The sequence below is a fragment of the Anolis sagrei genome, chromosome 1 (genome assembly GCF_037176765.1).
Source record: "Anolis sagrei isolate rAnoSag1 chromosome 1, rAnoSag1.mat, whole genome shotgun sequence".
Classification (NCBI taxonomy): domain Eukaryota; kingdom Metazoa; phylum Chordata; class Lepidosauria; order Squamata; family Dactyloidae; genus Anolis; species Anolis sagrei.
In genome coordinates, this window is record NC_090021.1 from 303,735,838 (window position 1) to 303,755,389 (window position 19,552).

General features: G+C 39.5%; 1 protein-coding gene across 2 annotated transcripts; it reads left to right on the forward strand.

The window, feature by feature from the left end:
* Window positions 1-43: 43 nt before the first annotated feature.
* On the forward strand, window positions 44-19,346 carry COQ6 (coenzyme Q6, monooxygenase). 2 transcript variants are annotated; one of them, XM_060758702.2, is made up of 12 exons: window positions 44-249; window positions 2,250-2,384; window positions 3,212-3,270; window positions 5,102-5,225; window positions 5,649-5,779; window positions 6,859-6,966; window positions 7,060-7,122; window positions 7,564-7,671; window positions 8,294-8,496; window positions 9,084-9,199; window positions 10,764-10,930; window positions 18,878-19,346. In XM_060758702.2, the coding sequence occupies exons 1-12, from the start codon at window positions 63-65 to the stop codon at window positions 18,905-18,907; spliced, it is 1,431 nt and encodes a 476-aa protein (XP_060614685.2). In that variant the 5' UTR covers window positions 44-62; the 3' UTR covers window positions 18,908-19,346. The 2 variants fall into 2 exon arrangements, with proteins under 2 accessions (XP_060614685.2, XP_067318988.1); XM_067462887.1 differs by lacking the exon at window positions 44-249 and having other exon boundaries at window positions 2,257-2,344.
* The last annotated feature ends 206 nt before the right edge of the window (window positions 19,347-19,552 follow it).

Below are 19,552 nucleotides of genomic sequence, written 5' to 3' on the forward strand. Positions count from 1 at the left end.
TCTTCTCGCCGTTGTCAAGGTGCTGGGCAGTTCATTTCCGGTCACGGGGCATTACTTCCAAAATGGCGGCGGGCATCGGCTGGTTCTCGTGTCGGGGCCTTGGGCCTGGTTGCAGGAAGACCCTGGGGCTCCCCCTCGGGTCTGCGTTGCGGCGGGGCTCCTCGAGGAAGTGTAGCGGGTCGACGGCGGTGTATGATGTGGTGGTGTCCGGGGGCGGCATGGTCGGGACTGCCATGGCCGCCGCTTTGGGTAGGAGCCTCCCAGGGCAGGGAGAGCTTGCGAACTATCAGTATTGCTACAACAAGTTGCAGCCCTGAGCAAATTTGGGCCCTCCAGGAGTTTTGGACTTCAACTCCCACCATTCCTTATATATATATATATATATATATATATATATATAATTTTATCATGGTCCAATACATTTGTTATACATTGTTTGTTTGTTTATTTATTTATTTACAGCTTTTATATTCCACCCTTCTCACCCTGCAGGGGACTCAGTGTACACATATATGGCAAACATTCAATGCCAATTTTAACATACAACATATACAGACATACACAGAGGCTATTTAACTTTTTCTGGCCGCCAGGGGAGCTGTCGCTTTCATCGTCCATCTGCGACGCTGATGAAACACTTCCGCATTCCTGCATGCTTCCCCGCTGGAATGCTTTGCTGGAGTTTTCTTTATGGCCTCATAAATCAGTTAATTTAGCCTTCCCACACTTTAAGGTGGTACCTTATTTTCCTACTTGACAGATGCAACTGTCTTTTGGGTTGCAAAGGTCAACAACAGGCTACACACAATTGGTTGGAAACCCACTCCAACCTGGGCTGGCTTCAAACTCATGACCTTTTGGTCAGAGTGATCTTAATGCAGCTGACACTCAGCCAGCTGCGCCACAATCCCGGTGCTTCATTGTTTATTTTACAGCAGATACATATTATTCAATGCAACCTACCATACTTTAACTTTTGGCATCTAGTGTTATTTTTCTGCTTATACATGTTATCTATCCCTCACCGCTGTGCTGCCCTCCCCCCCTCCCAAGCCACACCTTTTACATATCATCTGTCTAAAATTTCTATGTGTCTAAAATGTCAAAGAAGGTAACTTTCTTTCTTTGTTTTTTAATCCTTTTTCAATAAATTTTCTCCATACATCATCAAAATCACTTTATTTCCATATACCTCTTTTAACTTTTAATATACATGTCAGCTTATCATTTATTGCCAATTTCCATACTTCCTTATACCACTCCTCTATTTGTATATTTATTACTCTTTTCCAGGTCCTTGATATAAGCAGTCTTACTATTGTTAATAAATTTGTTATCACATCTTTATCCTCTTTTTTCAATTGTTTATCATTCTATAATGATAAAGCCATACTAGGACTTCTTTCTATTTTAATGCTCATTATATCTTCTATTTCTCTAAATACTTCCCCCTAAAATTATTTACATATTTATATTGCCATCACATATGTATATATGTTCCTGATTCTTGACATTCTCTCCAGCAATTTTGAGTAGTTTTTTTATTTATATTTGCTATTCTTACTGGTGTTAGGTATCATTTCCATATCGACAGAGTGTCTCTCCAGAGTAGAGAGACACTCTGAGGAAGGAACAAGCACAGAATGCAATGACAGTGTGGAATGAATGCAGCCTCAGGCCACTTGTAACTGGCTGCGGGTTAATGTTAAGGGGGTTGTAGTTTTACAAAAGTGGGGCCAAGCTGCAGCCATTCCATAGAGGAGGCTAGTCCTGGGCAAAGTTGGGGACTGCAAATGTTTTGGAGTTCAGCTCCCACCATTCCTAACAGCCTCAGACCCTTTCCTTTTCCCCCTCAGACACTTTATTTATTTATGACATTTATATGCCGCCCTTCTCACCCCGAAGGGGACCCAGAGCGGCTTACGAGTAATATACAATACAATAAATACAATATCTTCCTGGATCTCTCTCTTTATTCTTCTTGGCCCCTCTCTTTACTCTGGTCACAGAGCAGCAGTTGGTGTTGGAGGAGGGACTCCCAACTGATGACAATGAAGACAAGATGGCACGGTCTTCTTGGCTCCTTGAGCTGAAAGTGCCTACATTTGGAGTAGAATCATAAGCAATTCAGTGTACTTGGAGGAAAACTCAAAAATTGAGTTATTTACTTGTGAATCCTTGTTGCAAGATGTTAGAAAATCTTAGTTAACCTTTGTAAAAAATAGATGAACATTTGCTTTTCCCCCAAGGGCATGACATCCATCTCCGTGATAAGAAAATTCTTCTCCTTGAAGCTCGTCCAAGGAAAGCATCTGAGCAGTTACCAAAGAGTTACAGTAATCGGGTCAGTGCTATTACACCTGGCTCCGTCACATTTCTCAGTAGTAAGTACTGGACAGTATTCATCAGTTAGCTGGATATCTCTGAATGCACAGAGGATGTATGGTGTTTGATGCCGAGATATAAAATAATGATTCTATCTAGCTTTATATATAGCAGAGATAGAAATAATTTGGTACTCCAGATTTTGGAAAATACATAGAGAATGATCTGTGGGCACAGATGCATTCTGAAAAAAACAGAATGCATCTGTGCCTATCACTAGAGGAGATTAATTTTCAAATACAGAAACTCTGAAGGCTTATCAGTACACGTTTGGTCTTGTATATATTATTTCTCTGTGTTTTTCTGTAGTAACACATATAACTGCAGACATACAGTGTGCCTGTAGCTTGTGTGTCTGCCACTTCCTGCAGTAATTTCTTTTTCTGAAATAAAGCTCATAAACTATGAACTATTCAAGCAGTGGAGTTCACATTTTAAAAGAAGTTTGGAGGTGAATGGGACTTTCAGTGGGAGAGGGTGGTTTGTCCCCCTATTGGATCCAGAGTCATTGACCCATCCTTAAATATGGAGACTTTTCAAAGCACACTGAGTATATAGATTTGTTCTCCAATGTTCCTTATGGGCCTCTAGACACCATAATTTCTGGCTCTGGTCTACATCCAATTTCTACATTTGTTTCTTACAGTCTTTCGCCACTTCTACATCAAGCACACCCACAAAAAATCATAACCGAGTCCATCAAGCTACAGCCAAAGCACATTAACTGGAAGAGTTTCAAGGAATCAAATGGAAATAGAGTTCTCTATTAATCTGGAACTTCAGGGTTATTTCTTTGAATACAAGGATCCCTTTCTTTCTTTTTTAGGCTTTGGTGCTTGGGAAGATATCAGCAGTATGAGAATAAAACCCTTTCGGCGGATGCAGGTGCCTGATAATATTTTAAAAATTGACTTATCACACAGGGCATCACTTCATTTCTAAGGAGATTTTTTTTTATTCATCTGTAGAGAGGTTTATAGGTGATTCAAATGTTCTGTGTGTCTAGCGTCTTGTGAAAACGTCTATATATTTGCAGAGAGCTGAGCAAGCTGTTCTCAGCAGAAATATTACTATTTTCCCTATTTGGGTTTCCTCTTTAAGAGCTGTAGGAAATAGTGGAAGTAGTGTGGAGTATTCATGGAGCCTTTGTTGCTGCTTTTGTGTTGCATCTTAGATGCTTAATTTTAGCAGTTCCCAAAGTTCCCAAATTTAGTTCCCATAGAAAAAACCATTCTGTTTGGTCTCCTTCCAAGAATTTACAAAATGCTTGTATTAAATAGGTTGCTGCCCTGCTGTCTTTTGGGAGAAGGGGTCGCTCAGTTTTGTATTCCCTTGATTTTTAGCATTCCTATAGATGTATATTTTGATTCTGCATTTGCTAGGGGTGAGTAAGTACCAGAGGTCTTGTGCCCCTCAGAGGGCCGTGCATAGAAATCCTGGGGATGTTTTTAAGGTATTTGGGGGAATGGGGCCAGGTTGCAATTAATTTTGCTGATTTGTAGTGGAGAGACAAATTATTTTCCCCATCCATTACTAATGACACATTCTTAAGTACAAAGCAAGTACAATATGTACATAGAAGTGTTCTCCAGTATTTCTTAGGTAAAAGTTTTCTCTGACATTAAGTCTAGTTATGTCCGAATCTGGGGGGTGGTGCTCATTTTCATTTTTAAGCTGAAGAGCTGCCGTTGTCCATAGACACCTCCTAGATCATGTGGCCGGCATGAATGCATGGAGCGCCGTTACCTTCCCACCGAAGCAGTGCCTATTTATTTACTCACATTTGCGTATTTCTGAATTCCTAGGTTGGCAGAAGCTGGAGCACCCTGCTCCCCAGATTAAAACTACTGACCTTTCCCCGTTAGCAAGTTCAGCTGCTCAGTGGTTTTACCCGCTGTACCACCAGGGGGCCCTCCAGTGTTTCTTACTCCCCAGTAAATGTCCATAAGACTGATTGCAACGTGTAGTAATCCTGAGAAGGCAGAGTGACAGTAGCTGTCTTAATATTTCTTAGTATTTGATAATTCTATGCACTTTTGATTATTAATTCCTATGTAAGATGAACTACCTGTGTTTTGATGTCTGATTTTATATTGCTGTGTTGTCTATTATATTGGTTTTTGCATTTTATGTATTTTATTTTTTTGTTGTTGTTATGCTTTTGTGTAATACTGTGCTTATTGCATTGATGGGTGTGGCCTCATGTAAGCTGCCCGAGTCCCTCTGGGGGAGATGGAGCAGGGCAGGGTATAAATAAAGTATTACTATTCTTATTCTTATTATTACCAAGAGGTCTAAGGTTCAGCCCCCTGCCTAGTCTTAGAAGCGGGGGTTGACCCCTCTGCTTCTTCTTTCAGGGTTCATAGCTGTGTGAATGCATGTATGCACACACATTTTTAATATTCTATTTAGGGGCTGGAGCTGATACATTTCCCCTATTTTGATGTCTTACACTTCTTTTTAGTCACTTGAGAGTTTTTTAAAGCTCCCTAAAGCCTAAAATAGGATGGTTATGTGAAAAAACTGTCCCCATGACATCTAGAGGGTGTAAGACTACATCTTGCTATCTAATGAAGGTGAAGTATGGGCTGTGTGCTCTGTTATGATGTCCTCAGTTGTAAATAGTAAATTTTGTAAGTGAGATTCTTCGTACAAGGCCATGTCTTCATGTCTCTGTTTTATTTGCAGTAGTCAGTCATGCTTCCTTTCATTATAGGTTTGGGATGCTTGCTCTGAAGCCATGATCATCTTTGATAACGATAACATGGAAGACATGGGTTATATAGTAGAAAATAATGTCATCCTGTCTGCTCTAACCAAACAGTTGGATGCAATATCAGGTACTGGCTACTTTTCCCAGCAGAAGTTTCCTATCAGATACTTCAGTGAATGTGGCTCAGTAGTGTAGTAGGTGAATTTATATCCATCATATACATTAGAATTAACAGCATGGGTTGTTGCAGGTTTTTCAGGCTATATGGCCATGTTCTAGAAGCATTCTCTCCTGACATTTTGCCTGCATCTATGGCAAGCATCCTCAGAGGTTGTGAGGTCAATTACCAGCATGTTTCTTGAGGTTGGAGGCATCTAAGTGTAGAGGAGCAGGTTCTTTCTTTCCTCATTTAGAAACTAGAAGACACTTAACTGGTATCTGTAGGAATTCAGTCAATTAGTGAACTGATCCACCTAGACTGTCAGGTTTTGATTTTTTGCTTCTTCTCTACCTATTACTTAGTGACACTGATACGTTGTGTCCCCATCAGACCGAGTGGAAGTTCTCTACAAGAGCAGAGCAGTGGGGTACACCCGGCCCGCTCATTTTCAGACCTCTGACTCAAGCCCTTGGGTTCAAATTGATTTAGCAGATGGACGCAGACTTCAGACCAAACTGCTGGTAACTAAGCCTTCATTTTCTGTTTGATCAGGCACCTTCTCTTGCCAATTCCTTTCCACTGGATTTGGTTCTTAATGTCACGTGGTGCCACATTACCAGCATGAAGGGGCTTAGAGGTGAGTTGAAATAGAATTGTTAAAAAAAAAGAAATTTTGGCTTTATGGTGTGCTTACATTTATATTAATATTGCTATCCCGAATGTAGTTCAATACATAGTAATATTTATACATGTTTAAGTGTAGAGGGAAAATGTTGTTGCTGCGGGCAACAACATCCAGCATTACATTTAGCTTTCCACTTGGGCAGTGAGGCTTTTCCTCCCAGTCTGTTCCTTGTGCTCCTTCATATCTTCCTCAATTACTCTGAAAAGTCTGCCCCCAATTTCTCTGGAGCAAATGTTGAAGTTTTCTGGAGGCTGCCAGGGTGGTATCTATTTTGGTAGCCTCCGAGCGTTATTGTGTGTGATTTTTTTCCTGATTAACTACTGATTTGGTGTTGCATCTGATGGAAAGCCTTTTTGTTAAAGCAAGGGTGTCATACTCATTTTTATCGAGGGCCACATCAGCCTTACCTTCAAAGGGCCATTGAATCCATGGACGGAAAATCCTTGGAAATAGAGGACCAACTATTTTTTTTTTTTTACAAAGTGATTGGTGCTCTTTAGTTATTACCCAATTTGGGCCCCCAGATATTACTGAACTACAACTGCCATTACTTTTTGATTATCCACCATGTGGACTGGGGATAATGGCAATTGCAACCCAACAGCACTTATGTCTCTAAAATTGAGGAAAGATTAAAGGACATTTTAGAGCCAGCCATCATATCCACAAGCTTTTTATCTAAATCCAAGCCCTACTCTCCTGATTAAACAGAACAAACTGTATTTTTCCAGATATCATTGTATCACAACTCCCATCAGGTCTAGTCATTATGTTGTCTAATGATGAGAAATGTAGGAATTGTCCAGCTTTTGCAGGGTCACCTAAAATGTCATGGCAGACTGGATTTGGGCCATGGCCTTGTGTTTGATATGTGTTAAACCTCTAAATAGTGTTTCTTTCAATATATTTTCACAGATTGGTGCAGATGGACAGAATTCTATGGTCAGGAGAACAGCTGGAATTAAGAATATTCAGTATCGCTATGACCAGTCAGCTGTAGTCGCTACTCTTCATTTGTCTGAGGTCAGATTCTCGTTACTTGATGTCTAGCTTGTGAACATGCAAAGCAATGATGAATAGCTAAACTTAATCTCTTCTGTTTTTTGTGTTTTTCAGTCAACAGACAACAATGTAGCTTGGCAGAGATTCCTTCCATCTGGACCGATTGCGCTCCTCCCGGTAAAGCAATTTGGGATTAACTCGGTTGTTGTAGGTTTTTTTGGGCTATATGGCCATGGTCTAGAGGCATTCTCTCCTGACGTTTTGCCTGCATCTATGGCAAGCATCCTCAGAGGTAGTGAGATCTGTTGGAACTAGGAAAATGGGTTTATATATCTGTAGAATGACCAAGGTGGGACAAAGAACTCTTGTCTGCTGGAGCTAGGTTTGAATGTTTCAACTGACCACCTTGATTAACTCGCTTTCTAATCTTGGTCTTCCCAACTCTCCTGCTAATAATTCAGGATCAAAACATCATTACATTAATAAGTTTATCATGTTTTGATGCTTTCACCCAGTTATAATGTCTTATGAATGTTGTGGTTGAGGGCTCTACATAATTGAACTTAATAGGTGGGTGCTGTGTTCTTGTTTTTTCTTTCTTTCTTGTGGCTGAATCAGCTTTCTGACACCGTCAGCTCTTTGGTTTGGTCCACATCACATGAACATGCAATTCAGCTGCAGAATATGGATGAGGAAAGTTTTGTGGACTCAATAAATTCTGCTTTTGTAAGTATTTTCCTCTTATTTTATAACATGCAACTTGTTTATATATTTTAAAGAACATCTGAGAAACAGTGAAACTGAAAAGGACAGTTTCATTTAAGAATGACAAAAGATGTTGAGCATTTGATAATTCCTGTCAATAGGGAATATCTTAGTTTGTGTTGGTAGAAATAATTGCTTGTGTGAGCAATGGTTATCTTATTCTCTCAATATCGCAGTTTAATTTTAGACAACCATAGTCCTTTCTGTACTGCCGCAGTGAGATTTCTCATGCCAGTGTCTCCCTTTTTGAAGGGTCAGAATAAGAGTATTACAATTCATAGCTAAGCCCTGCCTCTTTTGTTACTGCATTGCCTGACTGCAGCACAATGCCCTGCCATAGATTTCTTGTGAGAGTATTTATTGTGGGTGGCTTGCAAGGTACACTGAGGTGTTTCAGACCAGAAGAATAAATACACTAAATTTAAAAGAATCCTCCTGTGACTAGTTTTCAAGTTAGATTTGCTATCTTTCTCCCTGTCTACCTGATGCCTGTAAGCATTTGGATTTTCAGTATCAGTCTGCATGTTTTGCAGCCTTTGCAGTTTGACGGGTACCTTGTAAATAAATCTTTGTCCTTCTTCAGTGGAGCAATGCAGATCACTCGGATTTTGTTGATACTGCTGGATCCATGTTCCGTTCTGCTATTTCCCTCCTGATGCCATCAGGGACTGCAGCCCGCCAGCTGCCCCCGAGTGTTGCAAAAGTGGATCCCAAGAGCCGAGCTGTGTTCCCTCTGGGATTGGGGCATGCAACTGAATATGTCCAACACCGTGTGGCTCTTATTGGGTAATTTTACACAGAAGAACTTTAGTGTTCCTATAAATCCTTGGGAGAATTGGATGATGACATATTGGAACCGGGGGGGGGGGGGGGGAGGAGTCATCTTGACCTGTGGAAGTTACTTGTATCTAGTTCTCACAGAGATGGAGATTCTTGTTATAATTTCATGGGTTCCTCTTAGAAGAGATTGGTAGATACTACCTAAGAGCCGTTGTCTTTGGTTCAGATTTACCTTCATTGAGCAGAAACACATTTCATCTTGTGTGAAGTAGTCTTGCCATATTCGTCTAGTTTCCTGTTCTTGCTGCAACTCATTGTGCCCCATCATATGATATTCCAGAGGCCATTGACATTCAAAAGTGATCTCTACAAGGCATAGATAGTTCAATCAGAGTTCCATATTATTTTTGCATCCAGCCATGGTGTTAAGAACTTGAAGCTAATGATGGAAATGAAGTGTATAAAGTATGGGAAAAGAGGACAAGTATAAAGTGTGTGCTTTTAATTGCTGAAGTTATTGTGAATGACAGAATCCACATAACACCAGTACAGATTTGTATGGAACACCACAGTTATTTCTGTCTCTTTTTTAGGGATGCTGCTCACAGAGTTCATCCTCTTGCAGGTCAAGGTGTAAATATGGGCTTTGGTGATATTGCTTGTTTGACACATCATCTCAGTAGTGCGGCATTCGATGGAAAAGATCTAGGTAAGAACTTAAAATTATGAAGCAAAACATGACAATATGAAATGTCAATGTTTCTTTCCATAATGATTCAACTCATTAGTGCAGTACAGGGTTTGTTTGAATATCTAGTGTCTAACTTGAGTTGAGAACACTGCATTTAATAGTTTTGCTCTGCTGCTCTCTGTAGGAATACTTTCCTCTAGAAAGGAATAACCTTCTAGATACCATTGGTGTTATTTTAAATGAGGAAGTATTTGAGATCTGTTAAAACAAGAGGTGAAAAAAGTACAGCTCTCAGTCCCTCCAGACTTATCTTTCTCAGTACAAAAAAAGAGTAAACAATTACTTATGGAAGCTTTCAGGAGTGGCAGTTCACATTTTAAATATATTTTAGGGTTGCTTGTTGACTTATGGCAACCTCATGAATTTTCATGAATTACTCAGAGCAGGTTTTTCCCCTGACATTAAATCCAGTCATGTCCGACTCTGGAGGTTGGTTCTCGGCCAGAGTTGTCTGTAGACACCTCTAAGGTCATGTGGTCAGCATGACAGCATAGAGCGCTGTTACCTTCCCGCAGAAATGGTACCTATTGAATGTATTGTCGAAGGCTTTCATGGCCGGAATCACTGGGTTGTTGTAGGTTTTGTTTGGGCTATATGGCCATGTTCTGGAGGCAGTTTTTCTCCTGACATTTCGCCTGCATCTATGGCAAGCATCCTCAGAGGTAGTGAGGTCTGTTGGAAATAGGAAAAATGGGTTTATATATCTGTGGAATGACCAGGGTGAGACAAAGGACTTTTGTCTGCTGGGGCTAGCTGTGAATGTTTCAGCTGATCACCTTGATTAGCATTCAATGGCTTGGAAGGGCCTGGGGGGAATATTCACAGCTAGCCCCAGCAGACAAAAGTCCTTTGTCTCACCCTGGTCATTCCACAGATATATAAACCCATTTTTCCTTCTTCCAACAGACCTCACTACCTCTGAGGATGCTTGCCATAGATGCAGACGAAACGTCAGGAGAAAAATTGCCTCCAGAACATGGCCATGTAGCCCGGAAAAACCTACAACAACCCGGTACCTATTGATCTCACATTTCCATGTTTTTGAACTGCTATGTTGGCAGAAGCTGAGGCTAACGGCAGGAGCTCACCCCTCTCTCATAAATCCCCCACTCCCATATATTAATGTTTAACACTAACATTTTTGAAACTAAAACTTGGAACTCTGGTACCTTCTAGTTTAGTTTTTCTGTCAATCCATACAATTGTCCATCCCAACATTAGAAGGAACCCAGAGTGTTTCAACCAAATGCTTATCACTTTGTGTTTGCTGCAATGTTTATAGCAGGGCAAGCTTCTTCTCTTTTCTGTTTTACTAGCCAGTTTGGTTATTTAATAAATAAATATTGTCCAGTATAGGACAAAATGGGAGCTGTACGATGGCAAGATATTACTTTCCTCAATACAAAAATCTTAACATCCTGTCATTTCTACTGGGGTTAATTTTCTAGGATGAATCCAGCCCACAGTCCTGACATTCTTGAATAAACTCAGCTGGCACTTACTTCCTTACTTTTTGTTCCAGGCTCTTTAAAGCACTTGCTAGAGTATGAGGCAGAAAGACAGAGGTACAACATATTTCTCCTGGCTGCAACTGATCTGCTAAAGAGACTGTACTCAACAAGCATCACTCCTTTTGTGCTGCTAAGGACATGGGGATTGCAAGCAACTAACGCTATACCTCCTGTTAAAGTAAGATAGGTTTTTTTAAAAGTTACAATTGATACAAGGAAATAAATGAAGTATTTAATGAAATAATAATGGGGTAGATATCTGCCATAAGGAGCTGTTACAAGGAGAGGTACTGTAGTTTGAAGCTGAACTCTCCTTATCTACATTGATTAGAAGGCAAAGATGGATACTGCTGTATCACATTTCAATTCAGTGCTGCCTGGATTTTTTATTGAATAGTATGCTTCGAAATGTCACTCTCCTTACCAGATTGCTCAAATGGCTACTACTGAGTTAAGATACCACATTTCAACTTAGCAGGGCCTGGTTGTTTAAATCAAATCATAAAAGATAATACCTATTTTGTTTTGGAATGGATCCCCTCCTATCTACCCTTTTCCTAAAACAATTGTGTGCTGTTTCAGCTCCATTTGTTTTGTGGAATATTCTCCAAAAGTGATAGTTTCTCAGGGGAAAAAGCTTTCCATCATCTTGTTGACAGTTGAACATACTTCAGATAAAATCATGATACTCATGTGGACAGATGTTGGGTATTTCAGAGAGGAATATTGCACATAGAAGGTTTTTCTGGATGCCTCTAGAAAGCCCAAGAGCCACAGCTGCTTGCTGGTTTTAGTAGCTAGAATTTGGCTAAGCATTCATCCAAAATACTTCAAAAATGGACCGACAACCATAGCAGCCCTGGAACTGTTAGAAGTAGTCTCCCTAGTGCAGTTGGTGTGAGGAAAACCTTGAAACAGTGGCAAAAAGCAAAGAGTGGAGGTATCTTCTCTTGACTAAATGGGGGGACAAAAACATTCTGGGGAAGAAAAATGAGGAGGACAAACTGCTGAAACTTCAATATTTCTTTGCATAATAGTCATACAGCCATTTTTGGGGTGGCAAAATTGGTATTTTAGTATTTGTTGGATAATAGTTGCATCCTTAGTTCACTCAGGTGTAATTGTTATGCAAAGGGGCTGTGCAGGTGGATAAAACCCCATAGTTGGAAATATTTTTTTCCAACTAGTTTTTTTCTGCCAGAAAAGGAAGTGTGTGACTATTATGCTGTGAAATACAGGTGAATACTTCACTTTGAAAGTACTCAAGCTGCGGGGACTTCCGGTGCGCGAGCATGGCGGAGAGACGGGCACCTTAGAGCGCTGCTAGTGTGCCAGCCTCGACCAGGCGACTGGGTAGAGCTCAGGCTCCCTTCCCACCCGAGGATTGAAGAGGGGGGAACAGCGAAACCGGGGGTCCCGCCGATGGTCTAGAAGGAGACCCTCTCCTCAAGAGGGGGCCGCCAAATAGATCCGGCAAGGGACCCAAGGTACGGCGAGTCGCGGCGAGGCATCTGGGGATGACTCCCCACCATATCTCCTGCCACGCGCTATTTTAAAGAGACCAAACCCTGCGAAAGTAAGTAACCCGAAAGGTGCCGGGCGAGGAGGGAAGAATTCCCCTAGAAATGGGAAGGAAAAGAGAAGAAATGACTGGCTAGGTGGACAATTACGAACGTAGTGAGACCCAGCAAGATTATAAGGGAAAAGAACCCCTGAAGAGGGAATTCCAAACTTGCACCTTGATATCTAATTTTGATATAACTTTGAGGTTTAATATTTGATACAATACCAACAAATACCGAAGGAGAGGAAACAAAAATAACGACTGACCTTGAAGAAGTTTTGTTGTGTCTACGAAGCCGGCAGACTCTGCGCAAGCGCCAGAGACACGAGGCAACAGAGCGCGAGAGCGTACGAGAGTTGCCGGGAACGCAAGACCCTGCGATCACATGGGACGCTAGAAGGAAATCCCGGGAACCTCTAGAAGCAACGCGAGAGTCTAAACAACGCGGGATTTCGATCGCGGCTGAACGAGAGTTCAAATAACGCGAGACGCGGAACGAGACACCGAACTTAAATAAATAAATAAAATTAGCCGCCGGGGAAAGAAGAGCGGAAAGAGCTTGGCGCAAAAGAGACGCAAAACGGAGAGTGAAACGGAGTGAAACGGAGTAGAAGAGAACGGCAGAGAGGCGCAAGACGCAAGAATAGGAGTGAGTACAAGAGATCAGACTACGGAATAAAATAAATAAATAATCTAATAATAAAGGGGCCAAGAGGTAAAAAATAAGGTACAGCCCACATAGAGAAGAGAAATAAACAAAGGCAAGGCAAGGCTAAGGTATATAAATACATAACACATAACTTATAACAAATAATCAACAAATAAGGAAAAATAAAACAATAAGAATAATAATAAAGAGAAAATACAATAAAAGGAAGAATAAAACTACCTATTAAAACTAATGTAATTAAAAAGTTAAAACATAAATTAAATGTGGGCTGACCTTAAGAACCTAAACCTGTTTCAAATAGGTTCATCCAGACTGAAGGAAGAAATGGCGACAGGAAAAGCAAAGAACGGAAAAGAAGGGAAGGAATTGAAAGAAGCAAATAAGGAAACAAGCAAAGAACCACCCAAGGAACCAAACAAAGATCCACCTAAGGAACTAAATAAGGAGGGAATTAATACCCCCCGGAGACTATCTATAGGTGAAAGCGGAGGCTTGAGAGAATTACTAAAGGAGATCAAATTAATAAGCAAAGAACTAAAAGCGATGAGCGACAAACAAGAGGAATACCAACAAGAGCTAAAAGCGATGAACGAAAAACGGCAGGCGTACCAGCAGGTGGCACAGGAACAGATGGCAGAAATAAAGAATGAGATTAGAGCTGAATTAGGAGCCATGAGGAAAGACACAGAAGAAATGAAGAAAGAGATAGAGGAAATGAAAAAACAAAAAGAGGACCAAGAGAAGAGACAGGACAAGACAGAAGACAAAATAGAAGCTCTGGAACTATTACATAAAAAAATACAATCAAAACAGGAGAATATAGAACGAAAGGAGATGGAATATCAGATAAGAATGAGAAATGTGCACGAAGAAAAGGAGGAGAACATAAGGGACATCGCCACAGAAACACTCGCAGAATTGCTTCAATGCACCAAACAATACATGGAAGAACAAACAGACAGAATTTATAGAATCAATACAAACTACGCAAGAAAGAACAAAACGGACCGGGATGTTATAGTACAGTTAACAAGAAGATCAATGAGAGATGAGATTCTGAGAGCTAACAGTGGAAAATCAATATACTACAAAGGGAAAAGAATAGCGATCCTGAAAGAATACCCGATGTCAGTAGTGAATAACAGAAGAAAGTACGCATTTTTAACAGACGAACTGAAGAGGCAAAACACAAGATTCCGATGGGAGAAAGACGAGGGCCTGATGACAACCTATAAAGGCCAAAAATATTGGATTAAAACGTTAGAGAGAGCAAGACAATTTTACAAGGGAATTAGGAAAGAGGAATCAGACGAAGAGGAGGAAGAAGAGGACGATGAACCAAAAAGAAAACAAAATAAGAGAACACGCTTTGTCTCTCCAAGTAAAGAGGAACGCGAGCTGAGAAGTTATAACCTGAACCAGCAAATTCAAAGATACATAACAGAGGAAAGGATCAGAAACCAAGGAAAGCAAAGGGAGGAGGCATTAGAAGAAGAGGAACGAATAGAGGAAGAGGAACAAAAGGAGAACACAAAAGAAGAAAGAGAAGAAAGAGAAGGAACGGTACAATAGTAAGAAATAAAGGATTTTACTAAAAATGTACTCAAATTTTAAAGTTTTCTGTAATAATGTTAACGGTTTAAATGGCCCTAATAAACGCAATAAAATATTTAACAATTTAATAAAAAGAAAGTTCCAAATTATTGCTCTGCAAGAAACGCATATAGCCAGTAAGCATGTCGCCCACTTGGAAAATAAAAAATTAGGTAAACTGTTTTATTCGTCAGCACTTGAAAAAAAGAGGGGGGTAGCCCTGTATGTCGCCAGTCACATACCAGCCGACCTAGCCTTTAAGGATCAAGATGGAAGGATGGTGGGGGTCCTCATCAATTGGAAAAATACCAAAATATTAATCTGTAATATTTATGCCCCAAACAATGCGAAATCAAATTTTGTGAACCAATTAGAAGCAAACATAACAAATCAAAAATTTGACAAGATAATAGTGATGGGAGATTTCAATAGCGTAGTAGATAAAAACATTGACAAATCGACAAACAACGATAAAACACCACCGGCAAAGGTGGCCCTTACCCCTAAGAAACTTATAACAATGATGAAGGACTTAAAAATGGAAGATGTTTGGAGATTAAAGAATGAAAAGAGACAAGATTACACACATTTCTCGGCCAGACACAAGAGCTGGTCGAGAATAGATATGATTTGGGCCTCAATCTCTCTCATACTAAACACCAAAAAGATAAAAATTGCCCCTAGAACTGAATCAGATCACTGCCCCATTGAAATGGAATTAAAGGAGGAAGAGAGGAAATGGAGATGGAAACTGGACGATAACTTATTAATGAAAAAAGAAGATATAGAAAGAAACAAGGAGATCTTAAAAGAATATTTAAGAATTAATGATACGGGCGAGATGAACATCTTCACTCTATGGGAAGCTAGCAAAGCGGTTGTACGGGGTCATTTCATCCAACAAAAAGCCAGGAAAAAAAAAGAGAAATCAAAAAAAGTGAAGGAAGTAATGGAGGAAATACAGAAACATGAAGAGGAGCTGAAGAAGAAGCCTAACAGTAAATCAATAGCAAAAAAACTAGCATTACTACAAAAAGAAAGAGAATATACAGAAATGGAAGAGAGAGCAAACGAATTGAAATTTATCAAAGCGGACCAGTTCCAAAATGCTAATAAGCCGGGGAGATGGCTGGCGAGAAAACTAATAAGGAAGAAAGAATCAAGATATATTGCCAAAATCAAAGAAAAAGAGAAGACATATACAACCGAGGAAGAGATTAGAGACCAATTCACGAAATATTACAAAAAACTATATCAAGACGATCAGATAAAGAAAGAAAATGTGGCCCAATACTTAAGCAAGAAGAAAATCAGCAAAATATCGGAAGAAGACAGAGAGTTATTAAACAAAGAAATTTCGGAAGTAGAAATAAAAGACGCAATTAAGAAACTAAAGACAAATAAGTCCCCTGGGCCCGATGGATTAACCGCAGTGTACTACAAAACAATGGCAGAGGAAATCACACCAGTCTTAAGAAGAGTGTTGAACGAAATAAGAGAGAAGAGCGAGATGCCAGGAACATGGAAACAGGCCTATATACATATAATACCTAAAGAGAATAAGGACCCCGAAGAATTGAAAAATTATAGGCCAATATCTTTATTAAATCTGGATTACAAATTGTTTAGCAATATATTAGCGGAAAGGCTCAAGAAACTTTTAGTAAATTGGATAAAAGAAGAGCAATCGGGTTTCCTACCAAATCGCCACCAGAAAGATAATGTAAGGACCATCATTAATTTGATAGATTATTATGATAAAAATATTCAGAAGGAGGCCATGTTCCTGGCATTGGACGCTGAAAAAGCCTTTGATAGGATTAATTGGAACTTTTTTAAATTTTTGTTAAAAGAGATGGATAGTGGATTCTATTTTCAGAATTTTATTGAAGCAATTTACAAAGAACAATATGCAAAAATTATAGTTAATGGCCAGGAAACCAATCAAATAGAAATAAAAAGGGGAACCAGGCAGGGCTGCCCGCTCTCACCATTGATATTCATACTGACCATGGAAATACTATTAAACGAAATACGAGAAAAAAAAGAATTGAAAGGGGCTACAATTAGAGGTCAATCATACAAATGCAGGGCTTTCGCCGACGACGTTATTTGCATAATTGAGGACCCAAGCACAAATTTGGTAAATTGGCTAGAAACCATCGAAGAATTTGGAAAGGTGGCGGGCTTTAAATTGAACATAGATAAAACAGAGGCAATAACAAAAAACATACCGAAGAAAAAATTAGAGATAATTCAGGAGAAATGGAGAATTAAAATTAAACCAAAAATTAATTATCTGGGTATCACCATCACGCCAAAAAACGCACAACTCCTTCAGAATAATTATATATCAAAATGGAATGAAATAAGGAAAGATTTGGAAAAATGGAAGAGCTTAAAATTATCATTATTGGGGAGAATCTCCTGTATTAAAATGAACGTCTTGCCAAAGATGTTATTTTTATTCCAAAACTTACCGATTATAAGGAATCAGAAAGGAATAAATCAGTGGAACAAAGATATAAAAAGATTCATATGGCAAAACAAGAGGGCCAGGATAAATTTTAAGAACATAACGGATGACAAGAGTAGAGGGGGATTGGCGATGCCGAATTTAGGGCTATACTCAGAAGCATGTGCGCTATCGTGGGTTCTGGATTGGATAAGATTAAAAAATGAGAAACAGCTGAATTTAGAAGGATTTGATCTGAGGAAAGGCTGGCATGCCTATGCCTGGTATGAGAAAAGGAACATAGAAAAAAATTTTGGCAATCATTTTATCAGAGCCGCGATTATTAAAACATGGGAAAAATACAAAAAAAGAATTTATAATAAAACCCCGCTGTGGGTGTCCCCCCTCGAAGCGTGCCAAAGAAGGGAGTTGGGATGGACAAACTGGCCCTCATATAAAGAAATACTAGGAAAAAAAGGCCAAGAGATATTCTTGAAGCCCCATGAGGAAATAAAAAGACTTTTCCCTAACGTGAGCTGGTTACAATACCGACAACTCAAAGAATATTTCATGAAGGACAAAAAAATTGGATTTATGCTAGACGAAAATGGGTGGGACAAAATCATTAGAACAGGAAAGAAAACAATATCATTAATTTATAAAAAGCTATTAGAATGGAACACGGAGGAGGAAAAAGTAAAGGAATGCATGATAAAATGGGCCAAAAATATTGGGAGATCTATAGGATTGGCGGAATGGGAGAGCATTTGGACGAAGAAATTAAAATATACAAAAGCACAAGACTTAAAAGAAAATTGGTTTAAGCTATTTTACAGATGGCATCTAACTCCACAAAAATTAGGGAAAATCTATAGACATCTAAATAATAAATGTTGGAAGTGTGGCGAGATCGAGGGCACACACTACCACATGTGGTGGCAGTGTAAAAAAGCTAAAACTTACTGGAGAGGAATTCAAGAGAGATTACAACACATACTGAAGATAAAAATACCGTTATCCCCGGAACTATTCCTTTTGGGGATTACGGAGGAAAAAACAGACCGGAATTTGGACAAACTTATATTTCTGGCCGTAACAGCCGCAAGAATTTGTTATGCGAGGTACTGGAGAAAAGAGAAGACCCCGGAGATCGACGAATGGGAATTAAAACTTCTGGAAGTTAAAAATATGGACAGGTTAGGATACCTAGTAAAAAAATACAAAGGATACTCAGAAAATGAAACGGACTGGACACTAGTAGAAGAGTACTTTAAACAGAAATGACATAGAACCAAAATAAAGAGGAATAAAGATCCCGCAGTCAGAAGGGTAAAAGAAAAAAGAAATAGAAGAACAGAAAATGACAAGGAAGAAGGAAAGAAAGAAAAGGCCGCTTCCCGCCAAAGGCACCAGGAAGACAGACCAAAGGAAGAGGGGAACCTCATCTCAAGGCTTCTAATTTTCTTTTAAAGCACTTATATATCCTTTCTACACCTTTCTACCCTTACCTACCTTTACTCACCCCTTTCTCGACCCCTATCTCCTCGATCCTTCTCCTTTCTTTATCCCTATACTCTCTACCTCTGTGTCTTTTCCCCCTCCCCCTACTTGTTTTAAATGCAATGTTTGTTTTTTTTTCTTTTAATCATATGTATGGAAAATTTCAATAAAGATTATTTAAAAAAAAAAAAGAAAGTACTCAAGCTGCCAAAACAAAACCCAGATGAACTAGGGATTTTTACAGGTGCCATGGGAGACGCTTACAAACATGTTGGGGAATATTTTTTAAAAAAGCTTGGTCAAGAACAGAAATAAATGTTTGCGTTTCTTTTTCTTCTTCCAGGAACAAATCATGGCATTTGCCAGTAAGTGATCATCTTCAAAGAAAAGAAGCTAGTGATTTTTGTAGACTATCTATTGTGACACTTTTAACATTTCACTGAAGCTGTTTAAAATGGAAAAAGGGGAAACAAAGCAGGAAGCATGAATCTTGACTTATTCTGAATGAAATTATTTCTTTGAGTGAGGCTGGCAGAAAGACTTCTCCTAGAATGCCAGAGATTGCCTGATCTTGCCCAATATTGGATATTAGGAACTCTGTAGGCTGGCCATGAAAAAAAGAGTGAACTAACTTGTGGCTACAATACATACTATGTTAAAGATAGAAAATCCTAGATAAAGCAAGTGGAAATATAATAATGCACTGCCACTTTTTATTCAGTGGTATTCCCAATTCAATTGATGGTGTAGTTTGATCAGCAGAAGGATTTAATTTAATTTTACCCAAATAAATTCTACAGCTTTTTACAGTATACATATTGGGCTGTGTTCTCATTTGAATCTAACTTCCTTCTTCCTTTGCAGCCTTGCTCTCTTAGATACATGATAGGTAATGGCTTCAAAAGGGAGGATGGCCATCTTGCTTACGCACTTCTTTTTAACAGTTATAAAGAATTCTCTGAAGCAGGGGTTCTGAAACTGCTCTTGGGGCTGCTTTCTGCTGCCTCTTTCCTCCTCC